General features: G+C 48.4%; 1 protein-coding gene across 7 annotated transcripts in view; it reads left to right on the top strand.

Moving 5' to 3' along the window:
* The window catches only part of DNMT3B (DNA methyltransferase 3 beta), a 36,622-nt gene that overhangs the window by 5,675 nt on the left and 15,618 nt on the right, over nt 1–15,329 (top strand). For 2 of the 7 annotated variants that reach the window (XM_007446846.1, XM_007446844.1), the window contains exons 1-6: nt 8,124–8,280; nt 9,207–9,268; nt 10,753–10,860; nt 11,772–11,897; nt 12,545–12,754; nt 14,131–14,289. In XM_007446846.1, coding sequence (XP_007446908.1) covers nt 8,124–8,280; nt 9,207–9,268; nt 10,753–10,860; nt 11,772–11,897; nt 12,545–12,754; nt 14,131–14,289 — 822 coding nt within the window. Of the gene's footprint in view, nt 1–7,903; nt 7,934–8,117; nt 8,299–9,206; nt 9,269–10,752; nt 10,861–11,771; nt 11,898–12,544; nt 12,755–14,130; nt 14,290–15,329 lie in introns of those variants that run through there. The other 5 variants (XM_007446845.1, XM_007446848.1, XM_007446843.1 and 2 more) reach the window with 5 other exon arrangements.

The following is a 15,329-nucleotide window of genomic DNA, read 5'->3' as shown; positions in this document are numbered from 1 at the left end:
GCCTGCCTTTGATGCGCCTGCTGAATGAACATGGTTCCTGAAGAATAGCAGGAACTCCTATCTGAATGGATAAGAGTGGCCTTTTACAGGGTCCTGATCTGTCCTAGGATGTTATGTGTGTTGGGCTGAAAGCACAGTACAGAGTAACTGCTCAATATTAAATATTGTCACCCTTACCTAAGGCCACACAGCTAGCAGGGAGTGGAATCTGCATTGAAACGCTGTGAAATTTCTGAGCGCTTTGCCTCCTCCACCTGGCTTAGACCCACAGAACTGGGCAGGATGCAGTTAGGTTAATATGCTCTGGAGTTACCTGTCTGCTGACTGCTTTGTCTGCAGGCCTGATTCACCACTGCGTTGAGGTGGGCGGGCCCAAACCCCTACCAGGTAATTGTGGCTAGTTTTTCCAAAAGCCGTTTATGTGAGATATGATGGGCTTTTATAAAAAAGCCAATTTAGTATGCAATTCCATTTTAACCTCATATTAGTTACAACTTTTTTTCTTGTGAAAAAAGACCTTTTTTTTTTTTTCTGGCCTCGCTGTGTGGCTTGCAGGGTCTTAGTTCCCCGACCAAGGATTGAACCCGGGCCCCCACAGTGAAAGCCCCGAGTCCTAACCACTGGACTGCCAGGGAATTCCCGTGATGGGAACTTCTAAGATCTACTCTCAACAACTTTCAAAGATGCAATACAATTTTGTTAACTACAGCCACCGTGCTGTATGTTACATCCCATAGTAACACACAGGGACTTAGTTACATACATAGTAACATACATAGGGACTTATTTATAACTGGAAGTTCATACCTTTTCATCACTTTCCCCATTTCCCTCATACATTGTACCTAGTTTTTCTTTTTTGTCTTTTTTAAAAATAAGTAATGCTCAGGGACTAATTTTCTGATTAATCTGTAAGTCCTCTCATGGAAACAACTAGGAATGATGTTTAACGTGCAGTGCTAAGCTCCCTAGAAAAGAAATCTAAGGGCCAGAAGAGGGAACTAGAAACAAGAAAACCCAAACTGGGGCTTCCCTGGTGGTGCAGTGGTTGAGAGTCCGCCTGCCAATGCAGGGGACACGGGTTCGTGCCCCGGTCCGGGAGGATCCCACATGCCGCGGAGCGGCTAGGCCCGTGAGCCATGGCCGCTGAGCCTGTGCGTCTGGAGCCTGTGCTCCGCAACAGGAGAGGCCACAACAGTGAGAGGCCAGCGTACAGCAAAAAAAAAAGAAAAAAAAAAAAAAGAAAACCCAAACTAAGGGATGTTCAAGACCTTTAAGGAGAAAATCAATGAAACTTCTCAATAAGATTGGCAGGCTTGTCTTAGCAGGTATGAGCATTTATTATAAAGCTACCACGATTAAAAGAAGTTGCAAGGGGTAAATACCAAAAAGAGATGTGAACCCAGAGACATCCCATTTATATACAGGAACTTTATAAAAGAGGTGGAGTTGGGACATACTAGTTATTATATGTGTCTGGCTTTCCTTATAGGGAAAAATTGAGATCCCTACCTCAAACCATATACAAATAACTTCAGGTTAACTAAACTTGAACATTTTCAAAGGAAAAAAAGTTTTTTGGACAGTGACATTTTAAAGTTGACTTTCTGATTGTGAAAGTAACATGGGGATATAGTTGTCCATTCCCCCACAAGCTACCTTCCTGAGATACCTAACTTTTTACAGTTAGAGGAAAAATGCTGGAGGAACTTTGCTTAATGTACACGGTAATGAATTAACAAATGGGATTGTATTGTTGGGCAGACCTTCACTTTACATGGCTTCATCTAGCAACAGTTGCCCGATTCTTTGCTTCTCAGTGGTCTGCCTGGTGTGGCTGCATATAAGTCAGTCTCCTATTGATCATTTGTTTGCAGCTTTTGCTACAGCAAAGAAAGGCAGTGCCAATCCTGCCCACAGGTTTTGGTGAGAGCTTTGCGCTGAGTTAATTCCTCGCAGTAGAATCCTGTGTAACAGGATGCAGACACTTGGCATGTGAGATCATACTGTCAGATTGCCATTTTCAAGGCTGAATCAATATCCCCATGGCATTGGTATGTAGATGCTGAGATTTAAGACACAGGCTGAAGCAACGGGTGCAGCCTGCTGTGAGGGGCAGAATTGAGGGGGTAGCTTTTCAGAATAGTGATCTCCTTTCTTCCCTTACCCCTTGGGAAGAGGGCAGATGGCGCTTTGGCTCTGGTTTTACCAAGGAGGACAAGGCCACAGGAGTGGGCATGGCAGCTCCCAGAATCCTCTGCGTCTCATCATGCCCCACCTGTCACTCTGGGTGACCTGTGGCTTCCTTGTCCACATCTGCACCTCCTTCCTAGGGCTTCCCAAATAACTTGTAGAGGAAGGGGGCTGTTTGCTTGCATTTTGTTTACATAGGGTAAAAAGTTTGACTCCTAACTCCAGTTTAAGCTGCCATATCATTTCAGATCTTTCTGTACATTCCTAGGTTTTCCTGTGAATTATCTGAAAGGTAATGATATATGATTTTACCACAATCCATTGACAAACATCCAGGTATTTGTTATGCTATTAATGAGCAATGCTGCAAGGAACATCCTCATAGTCAACTTTTTTACTTGTCCAATTTGACCCCTGCTGGGATCAATTCTTATGATGATTCTGATAAATAGGCCAAGGACCAGCTATCACTGTACAATGACAGTGGTGCATGTAGCCATGACTCAGAGGCACTGAGCAATTCTCCAGACTTCGGAATCATCGTGGATGAAGGGATGTTTCCCTTTGTGAGGCAGAACTGGGACGTCTGGCAAGCCAGCACACGAGAAAGCGTAATCTCCAGGTTTTTTTTTTTTTTTTTTTTCCTGTGGAATAGTCATATTATAACTCGCATTTGCTGCCTATAACAGGGTATAGAACTAAAATATGTTCTGTTAGTTCTTAAAACCAGATGGAAAATTGTGCTAGCTAGATAATATAATGTCTTCTAGGGACACACAAGCGAAAGCACAGCAAGCAAGATACTTCCTTCAATTTTCGGGCCGCGGGCCCCCAGCCGCTCCGCGGCATGTGGGATCTTCCCAGACCGCGGTACGAACCCGTGTCCCCTGTATCGGCAGGCGGACTCTCAATCAGTGCGCCACCAGGGAAGCCCAATCTCCAGGTTTTAAGGTTTTGTCATCTACTTTGGGATCTGTAGCACCAACCACCTAGGAATTAGGTGGGGTCACTTCATTTCACAGACTGTAAAACTGGGGCTTGGTCAGCACAAGATGGAAAAAAAAAACAAAAAACAACTGGGGCTTGAGGAAGACAAGACTTTTTCTTCCAGCTTTCCTGTGAATCTGATCTCCTATGGAATTTAGTGGAGATCCCTGATCAGGCAAAGGCACTGAACTGGGACCCTGTGCTCTGTGTACAGCCAGGTGGGCAACCTATTTCTGGCCTCCTTGACTTGGTATTGTCCCTGCTGCCTGGCTGCCTCCCTCTCCACTCACCTAGGTGAGCTGTCCCTCCTGGGCTTACCTTTTATAACTATGCTTTTTACTGCATCGTTTTAAAATGTCTTTAAGATCTGACTTCTGGACTAAGGCCTCAATCTCCATCACTTAGTCACTCTGGAAGCCTCAGCAAGGAATCTGCTGATCTGTTTCCTCTGAGCTTGTTTACTCATCTGCAAAATGGGGATCATAAGAGTAGCTCTTTTTGTGAGGTACATATTGATTGCTCCATCTCAGCTATTTCTGGGGAACAGCTAAGAAAGTCTTGAGTAGTTCAAGGGCAGGAGTCAGGAATCAAGATATCCCTCCCACAGGCTGAGAAGGAGTTGTTTTTTTGTTTTTTTTTTTTTTTTTGAGAAGGATTTTTTTAAACAGGGGAGGTGGGATTATCTTTCAGCCTCTCCCTTTTTACTTCACCAAATCTCTAAGCCCCGGGTGGACTAACCATGGGCAGGGATGCCCAAGTGGCCTCCCCGCCTCCTCCACTCTACCATCGTGCCCACCTTCCCCCACTTCCTGCGCTGTGAGTTCATTAATTAATGCAATTAACATTTACAGGGTGCCAGGGAAATAGTTCTGCTGCTGGTGCCAGCCTGGAAGAAGTGAGTGACATCACTTCTCAGCTTTATAGCTGGGTTGGGGAGTCCCTGAGCCTCCTCCCTGAGTCTAATTTGGGGTACCACCCACCCTTCTGTCTGCCACATTGCATTTGGATACGTCTGACCTGGTTCAGTCGGGACACAAGCACCCTGCACTAATGAGGCAGGGCCTTGCAGGGGGAGCCTTGTTGGTGAGCCCACCCGGCACTGCTGCCCACCCCCAAGTCACGTGCTGGACCCCAGCCTCTGGGAAAGGGTCAGAGTTCACCTGCATCACGGGGACGGACCACTACCTCCTGTGAAGGTGAACGCTCAGCTGGTGTATCACATCCCTCAGCCATAGGGCTCCCGTAGCCCCTGGGATAGATGGTGCGTTGTTCATAACTTGTCTCGGGCACAGCAGTTACAGGCACGTGCCCAGGACTGCCTGGGCATGAGTTTGGTGCTTCCACTTCGCTGGGTGACTTAATTCATCTGAGCCTGTAGACAGCAGGTTGATGAGAGGACTTGCCTCAGGATGGGGTAGGGGTTAGAGGTTTGTACTGCCTTTAGCTTACAGTAGGGGCCTGGGAACTGTTAGAACAGCCAAGTGGCAAGGCCGTCCTGAAGCTGGTATGTGAGCCCCTCTGAAAAATCCCTTAGGAAGGCGCCACCTCCGTCAGGGAGATCGTCCGGCCAGTTTATCCTCCAGCGCTGGAACCATCAGTCTAGATGCAGCAGCTAACGTGTTGGCCATGTTATCTGGGAAATGCCAATTTTGACTCATTACAAGCCAAACAGCTTCATGAGGGAGACTTGTATCTACCATTACAAACCAATGCCTGGTGCTAATTTCCTCCTGTTGCCAAGAGCATGTAGTTAAAATTCGTGTGTTCTTATTTAATTTCCCTGGACTCTTTGAGCACCTTTAAACAAATCTCACCGGTCAAGTATGCATTATGTTGCCTAACCTCAGTTTGCCCATCTGTTATACAGGGATAATAATATGTACCTCATGTAAGGATTGCATGAATTAATACAGGTAAAGCACAAAACAGTGCCTGGCATATAGTAGTAAACGCTGAAAAAAATGATCAAGTGAGAGGATTTGTATATCTACATGGAAATGGCCAGATTATCACTTTTTGAAGCAGATGCCTATGCGAGAACCCTTCCTGGCTTTTGAACTGTGGTTTTTGAAATCTGAGTATGTGATAGGGATGGGGAGGGCTTCCAGGCCCAGGACCAGCAGCAGCACACGCCTGGAGCTGGATCTCTTCGACCTTGTGTGTGACCTGGACGGGAGAGAAACCGAGTTGGGCATCTTTCAATCATGCCGGTTCTAGATGCTGGTGCGTGTGGTGAAGCTAATGTCATTGCAAATCCAGGGTAATGAAAACTACAGGGAAGGAATTTTTAATGAGATCACATTGAATTATGCCACTAGAAGTAATTATTTTACGTGCCCAGCTCACCCCAGGGCGCCCAGGTAGCTGGTGACACAGCTGGTTGGTTTCCTTTCCTGAATCTTCCTCCAGTGCCCATGGGTTTGGTTCTAGGGGCAGGATTTTTCCTGAATGTTGAGATCTGGCTTTGGGAAGGAGCTCTGCTCACTTGTCCATCCCTCTTGGCAGGCTGGTGGACAAGTTAGCACTGCTGAGGCCCTGGGGAAGCCTGAGGGTGGTTAGTCATAGTTAATCATTGTCAGCTCCAGGCTGCAGGCCCCAGATGGGTCTGTCTAGGAGGGAGACTCCCATTGATCCAGTTGGGGGCTGTCTGAGGGAATCCTGGGTCCCAGATGAGAGAGAAGTCTTGTCCCTTGATTTCAGCCTCTGACCTGATACCAGCTCCTCACTAGAAGCCCTGTCTGCCCCTCCCCCCTCCGCAGGCCTCCCCTTGGACCCTCCTGGTATCTTGTACCCCATGGCCCAGCCTCCCACCCCCTGCCAGGCCACCCAAGTTATTTAGTTCACTGGTTTGGCCTGAGGGGAAACGCTGGAAATTAATCATTACTTTGAACCACACTCCAGCAGTTTTCCTGGGATACTGGCCACTTGGACTCACAGGAACTGGCCATAGGTCAGACAACCTGTTCTTCCGGGTCAGGGCTTGAGAGAGAAAGGGGCCTAGAAGTAGCTGGGTCAGGCGCTCCTCCTTTTCCCTGGGGCTGGTGAGAGTCTTTAACATGTGTTGAGAGAAAACACCAGGAACTGTGAACCTGCATACCTACCCTGGACCACATGGGGTGGTTAAACTATATCAGTGTATATACATTTGTGACCCAGGCAGTGTTTCTTTCTTTCTTTTTTTTTTCCCGCTCCGAGTGGCTTGCGGGATCTTAGTTCCCCCACCAGGGATCGAACCCAGGGTCCCGCAGTCAAAGCGCTGAGTCCTGACCATTGGACTGCCAGGGAATTCCCAAGGCAGTGTTTCTTTAACGTGCATATTGATCACCCAGGGATCCTGTGAAAATGTTGATCATGATTTAGTAGGTGCGTGATATTCTGCAGTTCTAACCAGCTCCGGGGTGATTCCCTGGTCCTTGGTCCATATGGGGACTAGCAGAGGTCTAGTTGCCCCACACCCACACTTGGGGGAGGGACCGGTGCAGAGGACTGAATTGAGAACCCACGTGACATCGCAAATCCTCAGTGGGGCACTGCAGGCCTCATCAGTGAGCCCCACAGCGCCCCCTGGTGGGTATGGTGCCAGTGTCACCACTGCAGCTTGCAGCCTAGACGATACTTCTGGAAGGTACCCTGGAGGCTAGCTTGGTCATCAGGCACCATGTGGTGAGTCTCCAAGATGGGGAATAGGGGCTGGCAGTGATCAGCCCCCATAGGCAGCCGTTTGCTGGGGAAACTTTTCCCGAGCAGGGGTCCAGGACAGGACAGTGTGGCACCAAATACTGGAGCTGTTTGGGGAAAACAAAGGAATGGGAGCCTGGGGGCCTCACCCTTCCGATTACATGTGGTTTCTTAAAAAATTTTTACTTTATATTGGAGTATAGTTGATTAACACTGTTTCAGGTCTATTACTGTGATTTTTTGACTTTGGAGACTAATCAGGTCTGTGTCAGTTTTCCTTTTCTATAAAATGGGCCCACAGTCACATTAGGAGGAATAAATGAGAGCAAGGTGCAGGTTCTTGAGGCCAACATGTCCCAGGCAGTGGGCCAGGTCGAAGGTCGCACAGCCCTCCAACGCATCACTGAAGACCTGGCCCATCCCTGAAGACCTGGCCCAAGCTGGTCTTAGCTGAATAGCCTAGTGATGTTGCAGATACCAGGTTGGGCAGCAATGGGGAGGCAAAGGCCCAGAGGTGAGGTGTGGCTGGAGCAGATGGGGAGCATGCCCCTTGTTAAATGCCCCAGTCCTTCCCGCTGTGTCTCCTCCATCCCTTCCCTACTTGGGAACTTGGGACTCTGAGCCCCAGCTGGTAAGGGAGGAGGAGAGTGAGCGACAGGCCAGCAGACCAATGGGCCCCTGAGGTTGGGGTGGGGCGGGGCTTGTGCTGCCATGGAGAGGAGAGAAGCTGTTCTGTGGGGGAGGAGGGGGCGGGTGGGAAGAGGACCTGGAGATTGAGGGGAAGGGAGAGAGCAAACAAAGGGGTCAGGAGGGAAAATAATGCACTGGCTTCCTGAGGCCCTGCAGAGGCTGGGCAGGGAGAGAGGGCCAGGGGCAGAGGGGACCAAGGCTGGCGGCAGGCGGGCCGGGGCAGGCAGGCGGGCCCTAGATGGCATTGTTTGAAGTGGCCGGCTAATTGCACAGAGCAGCCTGAGCCTCATACCACGGCCCAGCCCCCTCCTCTGTCCTGGGTGCTGGCTTCTGAGGCTTCAGGTCGAGTGGCCACATGGAACCAAGTCCTGATCCTCCGAGTTTGGTGAGGGGGCCAGGCTATGGGGGGCAGCCTGGGCGGGGTCCTTGGGCGGGAGTATCACCCTGAGGACAAGTCATGGGGCCTCTCTTGGCCTGAGGACCTGGAGCCATTGGCGGGAGGTTTGGGGGCGTGCTGCCCCCTTGTGCCCTTGCTTCCTGCTACCCTCCTCATTCTGGCCCTCCCGCAGGAAACAATGAAGGGAGACACCAGACAACTCAACGGAGAGGAGGACGCCAGCAGGAGGGAAGACTCCATCCTCACCAACGGGGGCTGCAGTGACCAGTCTTCCGACTCCAAGGACGCGCCCTCGCCCCCAATCCTGGAGGCTATCAGCAGCCCGGACATCAGAGGTGGCAGAGGTGGAAGAGGTGGCCTGGCCTGTGGGGAGGACGGGTGGGCAGGCACTGGGGACCACAGCTGGCACACGAGCCTCCGAGCAGGCTCAAGGCAGGTTGTGGGGCAAGAGCCTCATACCACGGCTCTGGGGAAGCTCCAGGGAAGGGAAGAGGATGGAGGCAGAGCCCCTGGCCTCCCTATTTTCCAGTCACCTCAGCTGGGACTCTGAGCAAGTGACCCCAAGGCGATGACCCTTGTTCTTTGCCTGACATGGGGGTGGTTGTGGCATAGATAGACTGAGGTTTTTCGCCCTTTTACAGGGGCATCCCTCTCCCCTAGCAGCTGGGCCTGTGATTTTTATGGGAAGAAATACACTCAGGCAGGGAGCACCTAAGGCTTGCTGCCAATCCCACGCTCCTCTCTTCCCCTATGCTGCTCCCAGATCAGATCCCTTGGGATCCTCCCCACTGAGATTTTCTGGCCCAGCTGATTTGGAAACCCCTGTACTGTCCCATCCTGCTATTGAGAACTCCTCAAATTGTGCTGTTCAATAGCACTTTCCAGAGGGTGAAAGTGTTCTATTTCTGCATTGTTCACTACAACAGCCAGGAGCCACGTGTGAGCACTTAATGTGGCTGTGATGGCAGGCACTGGAATGCTCATTTAAGTGGAGTTAGTGACCACTGACTGGGGTAGCACAGTTCTGGAAGGAACGTGTCAGGAGTACCTTCAGTAGTGTTTCGGGTTCTGTATTTCATGCAGACCTTGGGTCCTGTTGCCTTACTAATACATTGAGAGGACTTTGGGTCCCGAGGGGTTAGGAGTTAAGCCCTGAAGATGCCAGTGGGTTTAGGGAGACCCCAGGCCACAGCCCAGAGAAGAGACAGGACAGCCTGGCGGCTGCCCCTTCCTCAACAGACTTTGGTTCTTTCCTCCACAGGCCGCAGATCAAGCTCACGACTGTCTAAGAGGGAGGTCTCCAGCCTGCTAAGTTATACTCAGGTACCCACTCCACTCTCTTTTTGGGATTCAGGGGAATTCTCTTTGGTTTGCATCAAATAGGATACCTGAGGCCCACTTAAATTGGTACCCAGTAAATACTTGTTGAGTGAGGAATTTGAACATTGCTAGGCACACGGAAGACTTCCAGCAACCTCACTTAGGATGCCATTTGCTGCCGTTATTTGCCAAGTTTTTGAAATTATTTTTTTCTCAATCTGGATGATCAATTACATTGATAAATTCCTACTGTAGCAAGCTGTCCTTTTATTCTTGGAATGAGACCAACTTGCTCATGGTATGTTTTAAATTGGATGTACTTTAGCATCTATTCATGAGTAAAATGAATGTATGATTTATTTCTTATAGTAATATCTGTGTCCGGTTTGATAGCAAGGTTGTGTGGCCATGTGGCCTCAAGGATTTTTTTTTTCCATGTTGGAAAGAATTTGCCTGGCTTGTTTTAGTGGATTTTCAACAATCTCTGAAATATCTTTTACCACTTGTTGCAATATCAGTGTTTCTGCTTGATTAGTTTTTTCCAAGTTCTAGTTTTTCCATGTTTTTTTCACTCTTGACATTATTTACGCCTTCTGTTTTCCTATTAATCATATTAGTTTTGTCCATTCGGTTACTTTTTCAAAGAACCAGTGTCAGGCATTGGGACAAAGTCATGGACAAAAGTTGTGGACCGATGAAAACCTACCCTCATACAGCTTCTCTTATCCTCATGGAGGACAACAAGTGGGCACCCATATGATGAGGAATGAGAGCTGTGTGGGGAACTGGGAAGGGACAGTGCTGGATCAGAGGCTCAGAACAGCTGTTTTAGTCTCTGAGCACTTCCTCTGTGCCCTGCCTTGGGCAAGCATGCATTATTTGATTCTCATTATAAGCCTGTTGTTCCCTTATAAGGGAAGAACCATTGTACCAATTTTAAAGAGAGGAATGGACTCACTAGAGGCCTTAGTGGGCAAGTGAAAGTCAAGTTCTTAACACTCCAGCAAGACATCGAGCCACTCACCACTGCTCTGGTTCTCATGCTCAGTTTTGTTGGGTTTGGTGTGCAGCATGGGACGAGCACTTGACACAGGATTGGCGCCATTTCTTCTTGGTCACTGTAGCAAGAAGCATCTTCCTTGAGCCTGTGATTTCTCCCAGACACTGTTAATTGTGGAGATTAGGTCTCCCTAGGTCTCCCTGCTGCTCACAGCGAGCTAGTCTAACCATGGTGTGGGCACGGAAGGCTTCACGATGCACTTTGCATTGACACCATTTCTTTGGTTTTCTAATTCCACCAAGGTTTCTCTTGAATTCATGATCATGTGGTAAGCCACTGCAAAATATTTTTTGAACAAAATGAGGTTGAAAATCTTTTTAAGTCACTCAGACCAATATTATGATTGTTTTCTATGTGATTGGCTCTTCATTTTAAAACTATTTTGGTTATATGACATCCTAAAGTTCATAATGTTTCATTTGTAAAGGATCTGACAGGCGATGGAGATGGCGAAGGGGAAGACGGAGATGGCTCCGACACTCCAGTGATGCCAAAACTCTTCCGTGAAACCAGGACTCGGCCAGAAAGCCCAGCTGTAAGTGCCAGCCCTAAGCCAAGGCACTTCAACCACATATCAGCCTGCATTAAAAACCTTGTCCAGGATCTCCCTGGGGAAACTTTGAACAAATGTTTTGAAATTGGAAAATGATAGCAAAGCTCATGAATTATCATTGTGAAGGTTTTCACATGGCAGTTCTCTACTTTTTTGGGAAGCACTCTAAGAAGTGCCCAAGGGTGATAGTTTGCAGGTGGATGATTCAACTGCCAGTTACCTTTGGGAGTCACTTCTGTAGGTGGATTCTGTGACTTAAAATCTGGAAATGGGAAGGTAATTACTGCTCGTGGTCACCCAGCCTGTTAGAAAGCAGGCTGACACTTGGTGACCATGGCAGGTGCAGTTGATAATCTCACCCATGTGATGTGTATCATCCCGTTTTTTTACAGATGACAGAAGACGCCGGTAGTTTACTCAAGGTTAAACATTAACTCTTGTGTGCAGGATTTGAACACAGGTCTGCAACACCCAAGTTCATGCCATTTTTGAGAAGGAAGCATAAGGGCTTCTCATCCATCTTGATGATCCAGTACCTTCGGGAGGAATGCAACAATAGTAATAATGCTTTTGGAAAAGAAAAGTGTTTGATTGAGAGTAAACTTGGATTTTATTTTTCAATTCAATTTGCAGGTGCCAGTTTCAGCTGTGCCAGGCAGAGTGGGACCTGCTGTAGATGGTCAGGCAGCCCTGCTGGCCACCCCAATCCCTTATCCCACAAACTGGGGAGTTTCTGGGTGGGAAGTGACCAGTCCAGAATCCCTTCCTGCTAGACCACCTTGTTCACTTCTGTTGGCCTGAGGCTGCCTCTCAAGCCCAGTCCTCTGGGCCCCTGTCCAAGACCCCAGCCTCCATTCACCAAAGGCCTCTTGCTTATCCTCTCTTGCTTCCAGGTCCGAACCCGAAATAACAACAGTACCTCCAGCCGGGAGAGGCACAGGCCCTCCCCACGTTCCACCCGAGGCCGGCAGGGCCGCAACCACGTGGACGAGTCCCCCGTGGAATTCTCAGCTACCAGGGTTGGTTCCCCGGGCGCTCAGACCCCTGCCCCCAGTCTCTAACTGGAAGATCTGCCCCTCTCACCACACCACGGAAAGTGGCCGCTGTTATAACCTGCTTCCTTTCTTCACACTTACCGCCCTTTCAGGGTCTTACCTTTCCTTTCTCTCCTGGGTGCTGGGTAAGCTCTTCCTAAGCCTGATGACTTCTCTCCTGGCCTGATTCCTGGATGGAACCGTGGTGGGAATGCAAGAATTACCTGTTGACTGGGTTCTTACTCCTCCTCGGAAAAAGTTCAAACCACTGATACCAGAACTGTCTTGTCTCCTTAGTATCTTCAGTGACTCTCTTGAGGCAACCCCACGGGTTACAGCAACTCTCAACTCCTGTTGCAAAGCTGGGCACCAGGGAGCCCTCTCTGAGCATCACTCGTTATCCTGACTTGGTCCTTGATTCTGTCCTTGTCCTTAAGGAAGTTGCTTTCTCTCGCCACTTAAGGGACACTTACTTGTTCCTGGAAAACCATCCTTGGTGGTCTCTGTTTCATTAACTTACGTCTTCACTTTGCTTCACTTCTGCTTGCTTGGGAAGCCATTGGGGGTACCACTGGTCTCTGGTCACCCACCTGGTCTGCTGTGGCCCAAGCTATGTGTCCTTTTGTCCACAGTCCCTGAGGCGGCGGACAGGATCATCTGCAGGCACGCCATGGCTGTCCCCTGCCAGCCCCTACCTCACTATTGACCTCACAGATGATGATGTGGTGCCCCAGAGCAGCAGTACGCCCTATGCCCGCCTGTCCCAGGACAGCCAGCAGGAGAGCATGGAGTCCCCGCAGGTGGACGCAGAGGGCAGAGATGCAGACAGCACTGAGTATCAGGTACCAGTGGGGAAGGGCTGAATATAGGGAAAAGGGAACACTTACCCAGAGGTGACTTACTACGGTTCTTGTCACTTTTATCATAATACTTGAATTCACTCGCCAAGTACATTTTTCATATGCAACATGGTCCTTGCTGTATCCTTATCTCCTAGACATAATTCAAGCACCAGATTAGTTTACCATCAGATTACTGATTTTCTGAACATGACATCTTTGTACCTAGATATATATACCTTGTATATATAATTCATAATTCTGTTCATCATGTTTACATATACAATTGTTGATCTGTTTCTTTCCCTTATTAGGAACTGGAGTTTCCTCACTTTCATGTCTATAATCCATTGTATTGTGTAATCCATCTAGGGTTGTTCATAATTAACCAGCTGAGCTTGTTGGTTTCACTCAGGCTTTGCTACATACGCATGTGTATATGTATGTACACATATCATGTAGAAATCCTTTTTTCCATGTACATGACTTCAGAGTAGATCTTTTTTTTTAAATTAATTTATGTTTGGCTGCATTGAGTCTTCACTGATGCATGGGGGCTTTCTCTAGTTGCAGCGAGCGAGGGCTACGCTTTGCTGTGGTGCACAGACTTCTCACTGTTGTGGCCCCTCCTGTTGCGGAGCTTGGGCTCGAGGCACGCAGGCAGACAGGATCATCTGCGTACGGGTTCAGTAGTTGTGGCTTGCTGGCTCTAGAGTGCAGGCTCAGCAGCTGTGGCGCGTGGTCCCAGTTGCTCCGCAGCATGTGGGATCATCCTGGACCAGGGTTCGAACCCATGTCCCCTGCATTGGCAGGCGGACTCCCAACCACTGCGCCACCAGGGAAGTCCCAGAGTAGATCTTATAGATACATTTTAATAACCTGCATGATTCCATGGGCATCTCACCTTTTATGGCAAGTTTCTATGTGCAAGTGGCCAAATTTTTTTTTTTTTTTTTTTTTTTTTTTTTTTTTTGCATTTTAACGGCTTTGTAATATCCCATTTGATGGCCTGTGGTGGGGATATCCACGTTTTTTACTCTGATCTTACTTCCTGTGAGTTTTCAGTTAATATCTTTCCAGATACTAGATTACATGTTACAGGTTACATATTATAGATCCAATATAAAAAAACCCCACGTTCCTGTCAAACAAGCAAGCCTGCCCATGCTCTGCCACTTATTTTCAAGCCATTCTCGCTGAATTTTCAACCAGGAAGTGTTGGAGGTAGGGAATTTCCTGAGGAACTCTGCCTGCACTTGCAGGAAGCCCTGTGTTGGACTCTGAGGCAGTTGCCATCGGGGTCAGTGGGACAGGCAGGGTTTTTCCTTGGCCCAACTGGTCTGTCTCATTGCGATTCCTTCATGTGGTTTTTCTTGCAGGACGGAAAAGAGTTTGGAATAGGGGATCTCGTGTGGGGAAAGATCAAAGGTTTCTCCTGGTGGCCTGCCATGGTGGTGTCCTGGAAGGCCACCTCCAAGCGTCAGGCAATGTCTGGCATGCGGTGGGTTCAGTGGTTTGGCGATGGCAAGTTCTCCGAGGTGAGTCCAGGGCAGGGTGAGTTTTCATGGGCTTACAGACCCAGTGTTTTCCTTCCCTTCCTTTTACAGTTGCCTTTTAAGATAACGGCCTGCTTTCTGCAGATGGATGAGACTATGTGACTCTGTGTGTCCAAAAGGACGACAAAAACTTCCCTTGCTCATTGGCTCACACAGGCCCAGAGCTCTGGATCCATGGCCACCTGGGCTCTGTTGGTCCATTTCTCTGTGGCAGAGTCACCAGTATGAATTCTGAGGGGCAGGAGTGGCCACCTGGGAAGATACCCTCAAAGTATTCCAGTGGAGAAGCCTGGAAGAGACAGGAAGGGGTATCTGACTCAGTCATTTAGTCCTAGGGGCAGAGTTATGGAAAAGTTCTTTGAGTGGTGATTTCAGTGTTTCTTGATTATTGATATTAGCCATTTAAAGCTCACCTTTTATATGTATGTATGTATGTATGTATATATATATATATATATATATATAGTATAATTTATTAAGATAAAAATTTGCTTACAGTGCAGTGCATAGATCTTAAATGATCTATGATTCAATGAATTTTTGAAAATGTATGCACATATGTAAACAATATCTCAACCCAAATATAGAACATTTCGACCTCTGCAGTATGTCCCCTGTACATACCATCCCCATAGGTGACCGCTGTTCTGATTTCTATCACTATAGGCTAGTTTGGATTATACACAAACTTATGTAGATAATATAATATATACTGTTTTGTGTCTGGCTTCTTTTCACATACATATATTTTTGAAAGTTGTCCTGTTGTAAAACGCATCTTTCTTTTTTTTGTTTTTTGCGGTACGCGGGCCTCTCACTGCTGTGGCCTCTCCTGTTGCGGAGCACAGGCTACGGACGCGCAGGCTCAGCGGCCATGGCTCTCGGGCCCAGCCGCTCTGCAGCATGTGGGATCTTCCCGGACCGGGACACGAACCCGTGTCCCCTGCATCGGCAGGCGGACTCTCAACCACTGCGCCCGCAGGGAAGCCCAGTACTCATCTTTCTTGATGAGAGTCTATGTT

The sequence above is a fragment of the Lipotes vexillifer genome, unplaced genomic scaffold, assembly GCF_000442215.2.
Source record: "Lipotes vexillifer unplaced genomic scaffold, Lipotes_vexillifer_v1.1 scaffold75, whole genome shotgun sequence".
Lineage (NCBI taxonomy): Eukaryota > Metazoa > Chordata > Mammalia > Artiodactyla > Lipotidae > Lipotes > Lipotes vexillifer.
The sequence above is the reverse complement of the archived record's forward strand: the minus strand, read 5'-3'. Positions and strand labels throughout refer to the sequence as shown.